The 13305-nt window shown below is 37.1% G+C and overlaps 2 protein-coding genes across 8 annotated transcripts; both read left to right on the forward strand.

Moving 5' to 3' along the window:
* Positions 1–171: 171 nt before the first annotated feature.
* Positions 172–6563, forward strand: LOC140786429 (chloride channel protein CLC-e). The gene is made up of 7 exons (XM_073134851.1): positions 172–722; positions 1202–1589; positions 3335–3535; positions 3833–4299; positions 4775–5332; positions 5849–6060; positions 6221–6563. The coding sequence occupies exons 1-7, from the start codon at positions 357–359 to the stop codon at positions 6279–6281; spliced, it is 2253 nt and encodes a 750-aa protein (XP_072990952.1). The 5' UTR covers positions 172–356; the 3' UTR covers positions 6282–6563.
* Positions 6564–7443: 880 nt separating this feature from the next.
* Positions 7444–12684, forward strand: LOC140787131 (uncharacterized). Of its 7 annotated transcripts, none has more exons than XM_073135907.1 (10): positions 7444–7553; positions 7670–7844; positions 7929–8156; positions 8539–8660; positions 9661–9721; positions 9939–10103; positions 10647–10754; positions 11310–11538; positions 12005–12253; positions 12349–12684. In XM_073135907.1, the coding sequence occupies exons 2-10, from the start codon at positions 7689–7691 to the stop codon at positions 12429–12431; spliced, it is 1401 nt and encodes a 466-aa protein (XP_072992008.1). In that variant the 5' UTR covers positions 7444–7553; positions 7670–7688; the 3' UTR covers positions 12432–12684. The 7 variants fall into 7 exon arrangements, 4 of the variants coding, with proteins under 4 accessions (XP_072992008.1, XP_072992010.1, XP_072992007.1 ...); XM_073135909.1 differs by having other exon boundaries at positions 7504–7553; positions 9963–10103; XR_012108758.1 differs by lacking the exon at positions 7444–7553 and adding an exon at positions 11680–11768 and having other exon boundaries at positions 7566–7844.
* The last annotated feature ends 621 nt before the right edge of the window (positions 12685–13305 follow it).

Genomic DNA, 13305 nt, shown 5'->3' on the forward strand with positions numbered 1-13305 from the left:
TTTTATATGATAAGAATAAGTTTTGCCCTTTTTCAAATCAATAGTTTAGCTAATCAGACTAATAATTTGTGAAATGGTAAAGATACGGTTGATGGTCTTGCAAATTAGTGTAGAATAAATCTTCTCTTTTTGCATGAAAAAAGAAAGCCAGCTCAAGAGAACACTCTTTTTTATGGAAGTTGTGTTATCCGGAGAGTTACACGTAAGCAGTCGCTCCCTCTCACTCTTCTTCGTTCCGATGACTCCCACCACATCGATTTTATCCGATTCTTTGAATTTTTCTCTCTGTTTTCATTCTTTTCTCCTGGATTCCGATCCTAATTCTCTCTTCCGCTTCTCGGCCATCAAGAAGCATCATGGCATCCTTCTCATGCCGCCCGCCCTTTTCTCTAACGTCTTCTTCGTCACGCCCTCTCGCTTTCGCATCTACCAATCCCACCATCCCCCTCCTCCTCTCCTCCTCCTTCCCCTCTTCGTCTCTTTCTTCTTCTTTTTCTTCAAATTGCCGTCTCCGTCATCGTCCGGATTCCCTCCTCGGTAAGCGGAGCCTTCGCTGTCTTCCCGGACAAGGAGAGCGGGAATCCGATTCCAGCGGCAAAGATTTCGGCGAGCAAGTAAAAGATGTCATCGAAGAAGCAATGCCCACCAGGGATTTTGTCACTCTCACCGCCTGCGTGGTCGGCCTTCTCACCGGCGTCGCAATCGTCCTCTTCAACAACGCCGTGAGAGCTCTCTTTCTCCTCCATCCTTGCTTCTCTTCACTGTCATTGGATGCCACTAGAAGTTATGCTGACCTTCTGCAGGGAAAAGAACCTAAACATACAAAATGACACTTAATATAACAAGAATGCTGGGGTCGAAATATGGTAGAGTATAAGAAAGTATACAACTGTGCGAAAAGATTGGTGGTAATGAAAACTAGATAGGATTTAGAAGGTAGTAGAAAGGGGTGTTTTTGGAGGACCTTGCATTTATATCCTGGATAAGTGTGTTAATAAGTGGACAGTGTATGACTCCAGGATCCTGAGTATGAAATATGGTCATATTATTCTGTTTCTTTAATATATGCATTGATTTTTTTTTTTTTTTTTTTTTTTGATGGAGTTATGCATTGATGTTGATAACTCGTTGACATTTGCAATACCGGTAAGATGTGAAGTGATATATTCCAATGTTTATACTGTTTACTTATTTACAATAGGTTCACGAAATACGTGATATATTTTGGGATGGAATACCTTCACGAGGTGCCTCATGGTTAAGGGAGGAGCCCCTTGAGGAAATTTGGCAGAGAGTGATACTGGTACCTGTTTGCGGGGGCGTTATTGTCGGCATAGTGAACACTCTACGGAGTTCTTTAGAAGCCCCTTCGGAAGGTACTTTGTCAAACTTAAAGGGTGCATTTCGGCCATTCTTGAAAGCTGTAGCTGCTTCTATTACTCTGGGAACTGGGAATTCTTTAGGGCCAGAGGGCCCTAGTGTGGAGATAGGTTCTGCCATAGCCAAAGGAGTTGTCCATGTTTTCCGGTGGCAGGGTGGAAAAAGATTGGCCCTGGTAGCAGCTGGATCAGCTGCTGGTATTTCATCAGGTCAGTTTTCTACCCTTAGAATATTCATGCTTATGTAATCTGTGAGTTGTCATAGGAGGTGAATCCAGCATGAACACCTTTAAACATGATTTTTGTCAAATGATGTAGCACAGATATTTCAAATTAACCATCTTAGAATATGGTCATACATTAGCAAATATGTTTCTCAAAGTTTCCAAGTATGATATTTTTCTTTTCTTTCCAGATTGCTTCTAGTTCAATAAGTTTAGTCTATGGCATTTCTATGTCATTATGTTAAGCATGATCTAATTCTTAGCAGTTGCCTATTTTTATGAATCAAGATCCAAGAAAAAGAACTAAGGCCTCTCTACTAAGATATCATTTCTCATTAGTTGATTTGTTAGACAAGAAGATACCTAGTATATCAAGATTTTCAGTGTTGGTAATATTTCATATACAAATGCAGAATTTATAGATTCTGTCTCATATATTTTTAATAGCATTTATTGGATGCAATGTTGATTACTTGCACGATCTTGTAAGACCAAAACTTTTCTAGAGCTTATAGGATTGAAAAATCCTCTAGGAAGTATGCTCATGTGGCTTAGAGAAGTTCATATTTGGGGATCTTCATCATGTTTTAGGCTTTTAGCAGTCTTCTGTTGTATTTATGTGATTTCACAATGACATATCTGACCATGTCCTAGGGATTCATGGTTACATAATAAGGATTTCATTAAAAGGATTTCTACCGATCTCAACTTTGCAAAAGAACATACTTTGATATTTAGGCTTTCAAGAAAAGTAGAAAGATTTCATGAGTTTGAGACTTTCTGTGTAGATATTAGGGAGGAATGACTCAGAATCACTTTTCAGTTTTCAAATTTGTATTGCCAATTCATTGATGTCAAAGGAGTAGTTATACATACATTTCATTTGCAAAGACATGGAAATTAGGGAACCTGTCTATGATGTAATGCTTTTCTTATCATTTATTTCAGTAGGAGTATTCATAGAGTAATAATTCTTCAAAAATGCAGATCAGAAGAGGATGTATGTAAAGTTCAGTGGCCATGAGTGCTTAACCATAAAAAAAGTCACTTTATAGTTGGAGTGTCCAATTTGTGGCCTTCACTATTAGATATCCAACAGGTGTTGATTGACTATTACAGCTGATTCTTGTTAAATTAGAGTCAGGTGCAAGTTAAAGTTATTCTACCTGTCACTGTATCCTAACAGGTTTTGAAATACTCATCCTTCACCATTTATGGCTTGGGTCTCAAGTTACTTGATCTTCTCTAAAGTTTCTTTCCTTGAAGCAGCCCCCATCTGGTTGCGGAAACACCTTTTTCTTTTTTTGGTCTACTTAGTATATTTTTCCGAAAGGTTGAAAAACAAATTAATTCTTCGTTATACATATATATAAAGTTTTCTTCAGCCATTCCAGAGTACTTTGCATTTCAATATTTGTGCCCTTGAAACCCTTCAATTAGTCGATGAATCAAGCTTTTGCAACCTCAACGCATTTTTGTGAAGCTTTCTTTAAATTGTTAATATTGATAAGAAAATTACTCTTACATAGCTTCAATGTAGAAGTCCACAATCTGGATACCAGAGATAAGCCTAGAAGATTATCTTGTTTTACTGGAAAGTTGGAATTGAGCTTGTCTCGTTATGGTTCCTGCAGGTGGTTGTACGATTTCTTTATCTTGTTATTGAATTCTTTGAGATTCATTTTCTGATGTTGTTTTACTTAAATTTCAGGTGATTGCTTTGTATTTTAGGTTTTAATGCGGCTGTATCTGGGTGCTTTTTTGCTGTGGAATCTGTCCTGTGGCCTTCTACAGCAGACGCATTCTTTTCCATCTCAAATTCAACACCTATGGTGATACTTAGTTCAGTAATAGCATCTGTGGTTTCAGAAGTTGGTCTTGGTTCTGATCCAGCTTTCACAGTTCCTACATATGATTTCCGTTCTCCAAGTGGTATGCAACTTTATTTCTTAAAAGATATTAAATGAGATTTGCGAAGTCTAGGCTTCAGTAGTTGCAACTAGTCGATAGATCAACTTTATCATCCAAAGAATCATGTGATGTCCTTCTGTAATTGTTGTGCCATTTTGAAAGCTATTTATTATCTAATAACTGGTCGATAGTAATCTAGAATTCTCCATTAGTAGGTAGGAGGAATTTAACTTAAAGTACTAAGTCACTGGTCACATTCTTTATACTTTGGAGCATCACAAAATCTGAAGATGTTAATTTGATTTTATCAATTTTCAGAGCTTCCTCTATATCTTTTGCTGGGCATCCTTTGTGGACTGGTCTCAGTAACTTTATCAGGGTGCACATCAATTGCTCTGGAAGTAGTTGAAAATTTTCAACGGGCAACAGGAATACCCAAGGCTGTCTTTCCTGCAATGGGTGGTCTAAGTGTTGGTTTGATAGCTTTAGTATATCCAGAGGTCCTCTACTGGGGCTTCGAGAATGTTGACATTCTGCTGGAATCAAGACCATTTACGAGCGGCCTCTCGTATGCTATTTTATTTCAATTAGTTGGGGTAAAAATACTTGCGACATCTTTGTGCCGTGCTTCTGGACTAGTGGGAGGCTACTATGCACCATCCCTTTTTATAGGTGCAGCAACAGGCATGGCATATGGAAAGTTTGTGAGTTCGATACTATTGGGCCCTAATCCATTGTTTCCTCTGGGCATATTAGAAGTGGCATCACCTCAAGCATACGGTCTGGTAACATTTCATTATGACATCTCATATTAACGTAATAAATAGAAGATCTATCTTTTTTTCTAATAGCATACCATTCCTCTCCTTATCTTGCCCAAACTTTTTGTCGGTGGACCCTCATGGAACATAAGCTGTTCAATATGGGGTGAGACAAAAATTTTAAATGTTATTACCCCATCATCTTCAAGATGTTTTTTCCATACTAAAGACAGCTCCAGGATCTGGATGCCAATCAGAAGCCATAAGAAATCTGATGTCGTGCTTATTCTTTCAATTCTTCAACATAGATAATACATTGCCATGTGTGTCAGAGTATTGGTAGTCATTGCTAATTATCTAAGCAACCAGATGTTGCAGAATATGTAAATCCTAGAAACACTCCCTTTTCATCATTCCGTCGTATGCAAGGCCTTTCATTTGATTCTGCAAGCTATAATTTTTCCTTCTGAAAGCCTTCATTAGTTATTTTTCTTTACAGGTAGGCATGGCTGCTACTCTTGCTGGTGTATGCCAGGTACCTCTTACTTCTGTTTTGCTACTATTTGAGCTAACACAGGACTATCGTATAGTTTTCCCACTGCTCGGAGCTGTGGGTTTATCATCATGGATTTCTTCCAGCCAAAACAGAAAAAGGGGCAGCAGCGAAAAGTTGGATTCCTTGAATGTAGAAGCACATAGTATTCAACAACCAAAAGACTCTCTATATCAAAACCAGGACAATTGTGATTTAGTTATTTCTCCAGAATCATCTGATTCTAGTGACTTGTGTAAGCTTGAGAGCTCTCTTTGTGTATATGATGCCAAATTGGAAGTTGATAATTTGGCCGAAAGTCTTACTGTCTCACATGCTATGAGAACAAAATATATTTCCATCTTGATGAAAACTTCGATAGTTGAAGCAGTCACTCTCATGCTTAAGGAGAAGCAGTCCTTTGTGGTGATAATTGACGACAATAATTTCCTACTAGGATTGTTAGCACTTGAGGACATCCATGACTTAAGCAGAGTTGCAACAGCTACTGGTGTGAATATTGAGGTAAGAAAAGCATTACGTTTCAGTTTTCACAACTTGATACAGCTAGTTTGTTTTATCTCTTGACTTTAGCAAGTTTTGACTGCTGCTAAGGTTGTCTTTTCATTTACTTTGGTATTTTACATGGATTATCTTTTTGGCTCTACATCATATGATGTATATTACTCTATTGAAGGATGAAAACTGATGTACAGTGATGACTTTTGGTAACATGTTAAACTTACAAAAACAGTTGCAATCTAATATTTGACTTCGAAAGAAATGTTTTCAATTTCATACAAGGTCTCACACATGCATACAGCTGTGTGCACTAGATCACAATATTGTGATTTGAAGGTTGTAAGGTCCATACTTGCAGTATCATGATTACCTCTGCTATTAGTGCCATCTATGAACACACAGAGAATCATGTCAAAAGGCAGTCCTAGGCGCAATGTCCCTTTTGTTTTTTCTTCTTTTCCTTTTTCCCTCTGTCTACTCTTATCTTCCCTGTTTCTACCAATCTGGTCTATTAATCAGGTAGAGGAGATTCTCGTATCTCATGTCTGCCAAGTAGAAGGGGATAAGCTTAAAGTATTGACTGCAACACCTGACATGACGCTTCGCGCTGCTGAAAGAATCATGGATTCACATGGGGTGAATGAGCTCCCTGTTGTATCAGAACACATTGATGGATGTAGAGGACGCCCGATTGGTATAATAGACAGGGAATGTATCAGCATTGCATGCAGGTATAATTATTGCCATTCCAGGATTTTCCCTTGAGTATTAAACAATCTTTAAAGAAATGCTTCTTAGTCTAATGGTCCACTATGAACAGAGTAACATACTGATTTTTACAAGAACTAATTTACCTCTTCTCATTTATATTGCTGTCATGTTGTTATCCAGAGTTGCAGCAGCTAAAGAATTTATCAGTCTTTCTTCCTTGATTAGAAGACAAGAATCATAGGTTTCGCGTTGCGACTTGCAAAAGTTCCCATAGATTGCACATGCAGTAAGCTGTTTGTTGTCTGCTACATTGTCCTCGCTGAAGTTGTGAAGATGCTGACAATACTTTGCCATCAGATTTTCATACAATAGGGTTGCTGAGTTGGTCAGCTACCTTATCATATCAATCATTGCTGACACTGCAGTTATACCTAATGAAATTGATCTAAGATCCCCCCATTTTTTCAGGATGAATCATGTAGAATTTTGAAACAGAAATTATATCAGAATATGTTTTCCACAAGCATGTTCCAGCTCGAGCATTGCGACACGGATATTCTCACACATCGTCTATATTGCATATTTCCCGTTCGGAATTCCAGCAATCTGTAGCTTTTACGTCTTAAGTTTGAAGCCTTTGCAAACATATGCAAGTTTGTTTCCTGGTGCAATAACATATGGAATCTTGGTAGCCAATGTTATATATTTCGTTTTTAAGAGACATGTTATCGGTGATATTTAGTGAGAAAAATTGGTAGTTTGTGTCTATGAGTACAGAGATTATGCTGCTTGGATATGCTTAGCAAGGTTGAAACAATGAATTTACTTGGAATATTGGATGATTGACTGATTCAATCTCATAAGAAATCAAAGCACTCATTGCTATTGAGATGGTGCTCAGATGGTCGAGGCCATATCAAGTGTTTTTGGGTTCGAATTCGAGTGACGGTTTAATTGGTACACATGAAAAAAATTCACTTTTCTCTCAATAATAAAAATAAAAATAAATAAATAAATAAATCAAAGCATATAAGTATATTAGATTTTATAAACAGCAAATGCTTTGGTCTTCTGAAAAAGGTCACAAAACTTGGTATCAGTGGTGAAGTGGATTAGAGGCAGATCGGAGTGAGAAATTCATATTTACAGATATCATGTTTATTAATTCGGATGCAGATTAAAGATTCATTTTTATATATGTCTTATATTGGATATAATGGATACAAATTCCAATATCATTCTCGGATAAGATAGAGAGAGGGCCAGACTGAATCGAATATCATATGTATATGTATATGTATATGTATATGTACGAAATTCTAGTCATCAGACAACAATTTGGGACCGAATAATCCCGAGATTTATTTTATAATAAAACCAATATTAAACAGCAACAACGCTATGCCACGCCAACTAATTTGTCACACTTCGCATTAACTCGAACGTTCTTCTCTGGCAGTTGGGAGGTGGAGTTTCCCTCAAGAAAGCAAGCATCAAGCATCGGAATCTCGGAGTAATCCTCTCTTTCTCTTTCTCTTTCTCTCTCTCTTTCGCTAGAAAAAGAAAAGAAAAGAAAAAGTTAAAAGCACGGCGGCGTACTTCTCCTTTACTTCCCCTCTCTTCTTGTAGGTCGAGCCTCCTCGCATCCATGGCGGTGGCTCGGATTAGCTACCAACTCCTCCTCCTCCTCCTCCTCCCCTTCTTCCTCTTCTCACTCCTCGAAGCTTCCGAACCGACGCACGAATCTCCTACCATCGTCTCTCGCGTTGCCTTTGGCTCTTGCTCCAACCAGAGTGCCCCTCAGGTACACCACACAACCTTGTGTTACAAGAACTGTAACAAAAACTTGGCAACCGAGCATAATGTTTCTAGATGCGTCTTCATGTAGCCCATTTGGGATGCGATAGTCGGCTTCGATCCCCAGTTGTTCATTTGGTTGGGGGACAACATTTATGGAGACAACAAGCGGCCGGTTAAAGTACTTGGTAAAGAGAGAACGATTGGACCATGGAAGAATGTCGCCAGATTTTTCCCATCAACGGAGCAGGAAATGCAGAGAAGGTACGAGATCGCGAAGATGAATCCAGGTTATGTGAGACTGAGAGAGAAGGCTCAGGTAAAGTATCTGTGCATTTAGTAACTAGTAATTGATTATTTTGAAAAAAAAATTAGCCGAATTTTTATCAACAAGCTTAAATTACAATGTTCAAGGTTTTTCTTGGTATGGATCTTATAGTGACTTCATATCCAAATTGCTTAGTTTTTAAATACACAGAGTTGTTTCTCCTGCTTTTTTTTTTTTTTTTCTTTTGTTGGGTTGGCTCAAAATTTTGCATTAACATTAATTTGAACTTGTGCAGGTTCTTGGTACCTGGGATGACCATGATTATGGATTAAAATTTTAAATACACAGAGTTGTTTCTCCTGCTTTTTTTTTTTTTTTTCTTTTGTTGGGTTGGCTCAAAATTTTGCATTAACATTAATTTGAACTTGTGCAGGTTCTTGGTACCTGGGATGACCATGATTATGGATTAAATGATGCAGGAAAAGAATTTGATGGGAAGATTACGAGCCAACGGCTTTTCTTAGATTTCTTGGATGAAGCTGAAGATAGTTCTCGGTAGGTAATTCAGAAGACCTTGTAGAATTAAGCATAAATGTCATATCTATTTTGACTTTTTCTTGTGCCTCTTATAGGTGGTTGTTACATGCCTCAACCTTTTATTTGTTTATCTTGTTTGGTGTTATATGGTCCATGTGTTCCTACATAAAGATGCTAATATCTTTCATAGGTAATCAATAGGAATTTCAAGTACATAAACCTCAACATTCTTTGTAAGATTTAACTCATCAGTATGACCTTTACGGTGGAAAGATATCTTCCATTGGCTGTTTTTATGGTTGTACGGATGCATATTGCTAACCTTGATTGAGAAAATTGTCAGCACAGATTTCCTCCATGCTTGGGGGATATGATCTGGTTTATATCTTATTTTAGGTTTATAAAGGTGCTTTCATTCATGGGAAGGATTGGAACATGATTGAAAAAAGAAAAGGAAAGAAGAAAAAAATTAGCTTGTTATATGCCTTTTGGGTGACCATGGAGTGGAACTAATAAAATTAAGGATTTCTTATTCAAACAGAGAAGAGCGAATCTACTTTACTACATTATGAAATGCCAACAATCCATATCTATGAGCTTCACACCTTTTTGTGGGGCCTGTGGATTACAGCACCAAGATTGCAAGCCCTTTTATATTATGATATTAAATTGTTAATTTTTTTCTTCTGCATTCACCTCACCAAGCTGGACTCTTTTAAACTAACTCTCGCATTGCAAACAATTTAAAGAAAGAAAAGAAATTAAAGAGAAATACTTCATACCGATCTTTTCTTACTTATCTCTTTCGGAGGTTTTCATTCCTCCTATCCTCTGCCCATCCTTTATCTATTTTTCCTGTATCAATAAGTTAATATTGACTAAGGAAAATAAAACTATGGAATAACCACAGTGCAATTCTTTTTTGCCGAACATTACATTCTGCATCTGTAATCTTTCATTTTTGGACCTTCTTAGATTGTGAGATCCTGATGTTGCTGTATTTGTCCTCTTTGTTTAGGCGAAAACAAGCTGGTGTTTATGCCTCTTACATGTTTGGGCCCAAAGGGAAACAACTAAAGGTATGCTAGTGATGTAGCTCCTACATTGTTCTGCTCTCTCTGCAGCTTAAAAGCTCTTTAAATAAACTTTCTTATATATTAATGCGTCGAGATACTTTTGGACCATGTTATGTCCTCTAAGTGCCTATGTTTCTGTGATCACGAAAATACTAGTTCAATGTAATCTACGATTATTTCATTGTTTAATGAGTTGTAGAATACTGAGTGCACATTTTAGCATTTCATGGATGTATTACTACAGGTCATTCTTTTGGACACCAGATACCACAGGGACCCATTGCGCACTGATGGAAGTGTGTTGGGAGATTCTCAATGGCAATGGTTAGAGAGAGAGCTGAGAGGTCCTGGATCAGAAATTACCATTATTGCATCTTCTATTCAGGTACTCATCTTATACGTGCTCACTTCGTTATTAAACTATCTGTAGTTCAGGGGATGTGTGTACATTTTGGATTCATTTTGGAATGCAAGAAGGTGGATGAGTAACATTTGCATTTAAAATGTACATGTAAGATCTATTTGATGGAGCATGTGATTGGTACTTTACTGGTGTGCCACCAGTAGATAATGTTGCCACGGAAACTAGCATCACTTGAGGAGGGAGGACAAAATCTATCAACCGTAGGAGTTAAGTTGCATTTACTAATCAATATAGACGATTCACGAAAACAGATCCTCTTTTGAAATGGGTTTCTGTTGTCAAGTTATGTTTCATTTCTAGCTTTTGATTTTATTTTAATGCACAACTACTTGCTAAATTGGATTTCCATATGATGCCAGAACATCTTAGCCTTCAACATAGCAAGTGCTAGTTTCTAAATTGGATCCCCATGTAGTTTCTTTTGTTTTTATTTCAATGGAAGTAAAAATCACTCAGATATTTCATATATAATCACGCTTTCTCTGCATCTTCCTTATTTCTCAGGTGATATCAAATCTTTCTGCAACTACTGGACCGTTATTCTATATGGAATCTTGGGGGCGTTTCCCAAAGGAGAGGGAGCGCCTATATAAGTTGATAGATAGTAGTAAGGTACTAAGGTACTAAGGTTGGTTTTCTTTTGTCATTTATATTTACATTATGCCCTGAGGCCAATTTTCAGTTGGTTAATTAACCCACTTGTGTTCTTTATGTAAGACATGCACAGTTTTTTTGCTTAAAGATAATTTCTGCATAATTGAATGTTGGAATTGGATATAATCTATTTGCATTGTGTTTTAATGGTTACGGCTGTCAGCACTAGTTTATCTTCCATTCCCAGATTTGGAGAATCCCACAGGAAAGAAAGGGATGGAAAAAGAAATATCACCATCAAATAACAATAGAAACAGTTCTCCTAAAGTCCTAATGCATGAGGCTCCAGCCAATGTGTGCAAGATGTATGTACCCTTGCCCCCCAGTGTTTGAAGGTTAAGTATTGGCTTGAACCTACAACACTAGGATATGCGGGGCAAAAGTAGACTGTTTTACCTAGTGAAACCTTATATTACCAACAAATAGTGATCCATAACTACTGCATGCAATTGTTTTCTTCCTAAGAAATTTATTTCCATCTGCTGCTCTTATGTGTAGTCATTCAACATGCAGAGAAATGGAATATTCTTCATAAGTGGCGATGTTCACTTTGGAGAGATCACACGCTATGACTGTGGAAGCCAATATCCTCTGTATGATATAACATCAAGTGGGCTTACTCAAGCTATCGAGAAAGTTCTGCCACCACCATTAGCTTATCTTGTGAGAGTTATAGCATGGATGACACCAAGCACCATGAGAGTTTTTCGTCATAACTGCCACTACAGATCATGCACATATGGTATGACATGTGATCGGAGGAACTTGCACTCCTCCATCTAAAACCTAACTAGAATCTGTGTATGTGATTATAGTGAATTATTTTGACTTTGTATTGTTTGTCTATGGATCTTGAACTCCATGTACCTCTATACTTTATTAGGGAGCATTTTGGGTGCCTTTTGCAGACTATGCCATCAGCATTCAACATAGTGCTAATCAGCTACTACGCAAGCCTGGTGCTGTTTTCTTGTATGTAAACCAAAAGCGTATTAAGAAGGTTTCCTTGATAAATTTTCCCTTGAACAAAATTTGAAGATGTTATGCATGACCTTCTTGCAGTGAAGGACATCAAAGGGCTGACTGTAGTTGGATTGACTATAATTGCTGCATTAGACATGTGTTTAATTTCCTACTTAGTCATGGATCATTTTTGTGAGCACTAGATCAAGCAAGTATTTTAAGCTTCTTATGGGCTCTCTTTTCAGGCCAGCCAAATTTCGGAGCAATTCAGATTGACTGGGACACAACTCCGCAAAAGATTAAAGTTGAGCTGAGGGATTTGAATGGTGAGCCCGTTGCTGGAGTAGATTTCTTGCTTTCTGAGTTGCAGCCAGGAAATACAGAGATGATTTACAAAAAAGCCTGGACTTATCAACCTCACTGCTCTCCCGAAGTCCAACTTCCATGGCTTGTAAGATATCGACTAACTTTTCTACTTATTGGAGCTGTAACTGGTAAGAACTCATCCTACGTCTGTAAAAAAATTTCTAGATAAAACTTGTAGATGCCTGCCACCACTTCTGCTTAACAATCTTATTTTCTCCGACAGTTTTGATCATGGGTTTTGTTCTTCTCGTGTACACCATTCAATCAGTTGTCGAGTTCTTTATTAGGAAAATTAAGATTGATTGACTGACTATACAAGCGAAGAGCGGCAGAATGGAGTTACTCTCGTCCAAGGAATACAAGTCACAACTCTCACTCAAAAGTGTTTAGACAAAATTATCTGCTCATGTATTCGAGATATGCCATCTCTACTTCTGCATCATTGCTGCTTAACTTCGTCAACTTTGTCAAACTTAGCTTCTTACAATTTATTCATTCATAATCGGATCTTTCCTGTCATCTACGACATCAGGTGTATATTAATTGGCATCTTTCAGCAGGTATAGTTTCTTGATAACATCTGAAAAGATGCAATATGAGATTTTCTCATCCAACCTTCTGAGGAGCTATGTTATACATTGCAATAATCTTAGAAGACTTGTTTTTTCTTTAAATATTCCCCCCAGTATTAATGAAGATACGATAAAGACATTGTGATAATCGTAGAAGACTTGTTGTTTTCTTTTTTTTTTCTTTTGATAAATATTTCCCCCCAGTATTAATGAAGATAAAAATGGTATTTGTCTAGTTGACCCTCACAATAACTTATTGAAAATACCAGCACGTTCACTTTATTACGACCTCGTTTTCCTTTTTCCATTAAAAATTATTTTTTATTAAAATTATTATTTTATCTCAATCAACCAAACAAGGATGAAAGGATACAGTAAACAAGGAAATGACTACTCGTAGAGTATAGGATAAATAAGGGTTAAGTACAATTTACCCTTGTACTTATTTATATATTTACTTTATTTTTTCTACATAATTTTTTTTATAATAATCTACTCTTTATACGACTAAATTACCAAAATATTTGGTTAACAAGTATAATAATATTAAAATATCCAATCATGTTTCTTTTCACTCGGTTTGTCTATCGAGACATTTCAATAATTTT

Source organism: Typha latifolia, chromosome 4 (genome assembly GCF_019914945.1).
Source record: "Typha latifolia isolate L0001 chromosome 4, TyphaL0001v2, whole genome shotgun sequence".
Lineage (NCBI taxonomy): Eukaryota > Viridiplantae > Streptophyta > Magnoliopsida > Poales > Typhaceae > Typha > Typha latifolia.

What these genes read in the sequence shown, in the direction of transcription:
- LOC140786429 (XM_073134851.1), top strand. Translation starts at nt 357, where the DNA reads ATGGCATCCTTCTCATGCCGCCCGCCCTTTTCTCTAACGTCTTCTTCG. An exon ending in CACCTCAAGCATACGGTCTG is followed by an intron (nt 4,300 to 4,774) that starts GTAACATTTCAT and finishes TTTTCTTTACAG; the next exon opens with GTAGGCATGGCTGCTACTCT. An exon ending in TGTATCAGCATTGCATGCAG is followed by an intron (nt 6,061 to 6,220) that starts GTATAATTATTG and finishes GTTGTTATCCAG; the next exon opens with AGTTGCAGCAGCTAAAGAAT.
- LOC140787131 (XM_073135907.1), top strand. Translation starts at nt 7,689, where the DNA reads ATGGCGGTGGCTCGGATTAGCTACCAACTCCTCCTCCTCCTCCTCCTC. An exon ending in CCAACCAGAGTGCCCCTCAG is followed by an intron (nt 7,845 to 7,928) that starts GTACACCACACA and finishes GTCTTCATGTAG; the next exon opens with CCCATTTGGGATGCGATAGT. An exon ending in GAAGCTGAAGATAGTTCTCG is followed by an intron (nt 8,661 to 9,660) that starts GTAGGTAATTCA and finishes CTCTTTGTTTAG; the next exon opens with GCGAAAACAAGCTGGTGTTT.